The sequence below is a fragment of the Macrosteles quadrilineatus genome, unplaced genomic scaffold, assembly GCF_028750875.1.
Source record: "Macrosteles quadrilineatus isolate MER2022 unplaced genomic scaffold, UCM_ALF_1.0 Scaffold_8__2_contigs__length_117827958, whole genome shotgun sequence".
Taxonomy (NCBI): Eukaryota; Metazoa; Arthropoda; class Insecta; order Hemiptera; family Cicadellidae; genus Macrosteles; species Macrosteles quadrilineatus.
The window spans coordinates 69074976-69080279 of NW_026542601.1; the positions used below are offsets into that span (position 1 = coordinate 69074976).

Consider the following 5304-nt stretch of genomic DNA (forward strand, 5'->3'; position numbering starts at 1 on the left):
ATATCTTTCACAGAAACATGGTCCTTGTTGCTAGAGCATGGAATAGACGTCCCCAGAGATTGTTAATGCTTTTGGTGTAGTACAATCATGTCATGGAAGGTTTTGTCTGAATTCCAATGTCAAATAACATGTCTATAAAACCAAAAATAGGAGGCACACTTTCTAATGTGTACGTACTGTACTGTTAGTTTTGGATAAAAATCGTACCACTGTTGTAATCTTCACACAATGAAATATGTAACTAACATTTGAATTGATATTGTAAAATAAAAGTGTTATAGATTAATTGTTTTCTTTTACCTGATTAAACAAAAGTTTAATAAAAATTTGAACAAAGTACCTATTATCACAGTATAAAATCTTTGAAAAATGAAGATACTTTTTATATAAATTGCAAGTTACATTTACAAGGAATAGGTTTGAAATAGGACATTCATTACCAATTCTTTACAAAACACGCTTTATTAAAGTATAATACTAAAGAAAAACATATGATTAAACAAAAGTTTAATAAAAATTTGAACAAAGTACCTATTATCACAGTATAAAATCTTTGAAAAATGAAGATACTTTTTATATAAATTGCAAGTTTCATTTACAAGGAATAGGTTTGAAATAGGACATTCATTACCAATTCTTTACAAAACACGCTTTATTAAAGTATAATACTAAAGAAAAACATATCAGTCGAAAAGCTTGAATAAAAGCAAAATCAGGAGTATCATATTTGGGCACAAATGTTACAAACATAAATTTAAAAAAGGCATAGACCTCCGTAGCAACAATTTTAACTTGGAAATTAATTACTTTTTTATATCTTCCTTTAAGAGAAGGAATATTCATTCAAGGGATTTAAACATCACTAATCCTTACAATAAGCAAAGAGGATGGTCAGTTGGGCCATTGTACTATATAAAAAACACCACTTAAATTAAATTATGAAGGACAAATCTACCAACTTATTAACTTGCACAACAAGGAAAACGACCAGAAAGTTTGTTATATACACATGACTAATCAGTTAATCTAATTATCACCAAGAAAGAGGAACACAATTTTCAACGACTTCAATTCTTCCCAGTAGAACCGAATCCGCCAGAACCCCTGTTAGTTTGATTCAATTCCTAAAACAAAGAGATCCACATATAAATAAGACTCATATAAAGTCTTATAATTAATAAAGATAAATTAAATAAGACTCATATAAAGTCTTATAATTAATAAAGATAAATTTTAATCAGTACCTAATGTCACAATTGAAATACACCCCAATTGCCTCTTTCCTTCCATTTACTTTCCGTCTCAACTTAATTTACTAACCAATTTGTGTTTTCATTTAACTAAACATTGAGTTCAATGTATTTTAAGAGTGAGTTTTTAAGTTTTTGCAATGCAATCACATTCCTCATTGTTGCTATTCTCTTGTGACTTAAATTTTATTGCATCGATTTTGCAAAAACTTTCCAGAATAATTTGAAATTTCCACTCTTAACTTGCTACGTAATATTAAAATGGCTCAAGGTATAACTGTAGCTAAGAACTGATTTTGCAGGGTGTCATAAAAGTGACAAAACTTTAGTTGAGATCGTGGGCCAAGTCGCAAGAATATTTCAAAGCGGAAGCTGATTATATGAAACCAACTTAATCTTAAAACGAGAACCTCTTAAAACTGAACAGGGGAGAGGAGCTGTCTCTCCAATCCCTTTGAATGATCTTTTCTCAGTTGAAGCTACCACCTTTAAGAGTCCTTGGAGCCTATACGTTCTAACTTGTAAATTTTTTTTTAAAAACTACAGTGAAAATTTCTAATCTCGCAGTTTACTAGCCTAGATATTTAAATTACAATTACTCTAGTGTTTGAAAAAAATATTCTGAGATGGTAAATAGCTCTTCCGCGGATGTTTGAAATTAACAAAATTATTATCGCTCTTATGGCGGGCAAATCCAAGATGGCCGTTAGCTTCCATGGACTCCCGTGGAGAACAATTTAAAACTACAAAGAACATTAATCTCACGGTTTACTACATACTTAAATTACTTTGATGTTTGAAAGATATTTTTGGGCGATAAATGTCTTCAGTAGGTACCTGTTTGAAACCATCCAAGATGGCCGCTAGCCTCCAAGGACTGTTAAAAGAATTTCAAGTTAAATTTATAACCCTCAAAGAAAGAAAATAAGATACAAATTTGACTGTATCCTGATTCTTGGCTGAGTAAATTTAAACTTAACCAAAAATATTGCCAAAATTGACTATTCAACTCAACGACTCCTGCTTACCTCAACTTCCTGCAGTTCAGGGTAGTAGATCCTCTCACATATCAGTTGAGCGATTCTGTCACCAGGTTGAATCGTGAACGGCTCATCAGAGTGGTTGAACAGAATCACTCTGATGTCACCTCTGTAGTCTTCGTCCACAACTCCCGCTGAAATGAATTCTTATTAGAAACCAGTTAACAAAACATCAAACATCCTTTAACAATATAAATATGCATTCATTGGCAGATGTAACTCAGCAGCTATATTGAATGAGTGTTCATAAAAACAAATTTTAGAAACGTCTGTATTTCTTAGGAAACATTTACAATAGCCTAACTATACGAAAATACTAAATATATCTAGGCTTCAGACCCAATAGATAAATTGGTGTAGGCCTAAATACTAATTTATGTATTCAACGTAATCCAGGAGGAATGAGACCCAATAGATTTGCCAAGAAATGTACTCAAACTGAATGAGAAAAGTAAGTTGAACAGTTGTTTCCATTAATCTACAAAGCTAGTAAAAAGCTTCTATAACTGTACGTATGATAATCAAAATAAGTTAAAATTAGGAATTGATCCTTTTACCTCCAACATCAATCCCGTTCTTCCAAGTCAAGCCAGAACGAGGAGCGATGCGTCCGTAGCAACCTTCTGGTAACTCTATTTGTAAGTCTGTCTTTACCATCTCTTTTGACCGAGGAGGTATAACATAGCTGTAGGCACTGAAACAGAAAATAATAGATTTTGTTAAAGTTATAAAAACTTAAATACTAAAATTCTTTGCCACACCTTTGTGGCTGTAGACAATGGGCGGCGGGCGCGTTCTGGGAACATGTATTGTTACAGATGATCCGGTGACTTACTCGCCGGTGCCGCCTTGGGATCCCAGAACGGTTAGTCACCGGTTTACGGTGCACATGGGATTGTAATTTACACATTATCCTACCACAGTATTTACTTTATAGTATTAAAATTAAACCAACTTGACCTAACAGAATTAATTACTGATATATTATCCACTTATTACGTAATATAATCTATCAAGCTCATAAATAATTGATCATTTATTGGATGGAACCCGCCTTCTTGTCATTGCTGCAGACTGGAGTCCAAGAAACTGACCAATGAGTAGCCACTGGTGTATTATGCACCGTACAATCACAATGTCTCCGGTGCATGAATCTAGCACCGGTGGAGGAAAAAAGAGGAAATAGCTGTCTGCTAGGTAAATTCATTGGTATCCCATAAAGACGCATGGCATTGTCTGCACAAGTCCTGTACCGGTGCACCGGTTGTTCCCAGAACGCGGTCAATAAGAGTTCCTGGTGTTATGTCAACAGGACAACAGGTGAGTTGACGTTTTACGTCATACATTTTTTGACAGGTTATAGTTTTACCATAAAACAAACCCTAGCCTAATTAATACAATTTTAATATCTGGGCAAAATATTTACTGTGGAAATCAATTAAGACTCCCAACTTTGAGGCTGATATAATCTAGTGTTTGTACATATTTCAGACTATAAATATACAAGAGGTTCTCAAAGCTTACAGTAGTGTGACAGAAGTTTTATTTTCAGACTAATATTGTTTGTTTTGACCGGAACCAAAACACAAACAAAGCCGACTGAAGGCTTCAAAGTTACTGTATAAATTAACGATAAGATTTTTTACAACAGATCTAGGCTAAATTAAATAATAACAAAATAAAAATTGTTTAACAGAAGAGGTTAAAAAATGTGAAAAAACCCTCATAGAAAACTAGGAAAACAACGCCTACCAAATGAGACGGTGTAGCCTACACAAAAACATGGATGTTTTCGCAACGATGTTAAGTTATCGGTACATCGATGGTTGACCCATCGATGCTCATCCCTAAGACTTAGTGACTAGCATTATTGATGTGCGGGCAAATTTTCATTACACTCATTTGTGTAGTGAAGCGCGAACAGTGATCCCAAATTGGGTTTTTTTAGAACCTATGGCAAACTTATATTGATAGGCGACCCTTTGGCCTACTTTTCTTACAACAATAGTTCTCACACTGGATAATTTATTACAAGGCCTACACCACTGATTACATATATAGGCCTATCAACCTAGGTCTAAGACTACAGTTATAATACCTAGGGTATTCAATCGTCCCGGGGCCCAAAGACATAGTCTAGTAAACACGGTTTTAGGTTATTCAAATGGTTTGACATTGTGGTACTAAACTTAGCCTTTATCTTTTGAATGACCAGGCCAAACACATCATAGAAAAAAATTTCAGAAACTAGTTGGATTGAACTTACACATGGTTGAGAAAATGTTATTAAGTTGAACAATGGGCTATTTAGACCTACCATTTTAGCTTGCCATAGGCTAAGTAGGCTATACTTATTCAAAGAAAATAATTCTCAAACTAAATTAACTTAGCCTAGCCTAGTAGTCGCGTTTGAGAATCAACAGTTGGTTCTTGAGCTATCGTTTGGGTAAGGCTCTGTGGTTAGCCGAAACTACATCATCCCTTACTAAAAATATTAATAACTAATCATTTACCTTTTGATATCAAATCCTGCAGCTTTATCTGAACCTTTGGTTGGTGAAAAAGCTTTAGGAGAGAGCTTGACAAAACGCAAAAACCTGGAAGTTTCGACAGGCATTTTTGTGGAGTACGAGCGCGACAGTGGAAAAACGAAAAGAGACAAAGCTGCCGCCGGCAAACAAAAAGGTAGAATCTTGCATTTTTGACCCGCCAAAGCACCCCAAAACATGAATTTGAATGAACCGCTCATCACCTGTTGATTCATGTATAGGTTAGATTCCCTCCTCCAGTCCTGCGCGCTTCGCGCCACCATCACCAAGGGGAAAAACATCCATCAAGGGACAGTACATAGGCATTGAATATTCTAGTTTTACTAACTTACATTGGTGAGCATATCGAACAAACTTAATAACTTACAGACTTTACAAATACAAAGTGTAATACTTAATAACACGGGACTTTTAGTATACATGATGCTGAAATAAACATTCTAAAAATACATTTTTATTCAAGCT

General features: G+C 34.5%; 1 protein-coding gene across 1 annotated transcript; it reads right to left on the bottom strand.

Moving 5' to 3' along the window:
* Positions 1-627: 627 nt before the first annotated feature.
* LOC129000438 (deoxyuridine 5'-triphosphate nucleotidohydrolase-like) lies at positions 628-5044 on the bottom strand. The gene is made up of 4 exons (XM_054427402.1): positions 4804-5044; positions 2848-2984; positions 2279-2424; positions 628-1124 (listed from the first exon to the last, which is right to left on the bottom strand). The coding sequence occupies exons 1-4, from the start codon at positions 5037-5039 to the stop codon at positions 1068-1070; spliced, it is 576 nt and encodes a 191-aa protein (XP_054283377.1). The 5' UTR covers positions 5040-5044; the 3' UTR covers positions 628-1067.
* Between the last annotated feature and the right edge of the window lie 260 nt (positions 5045-5304).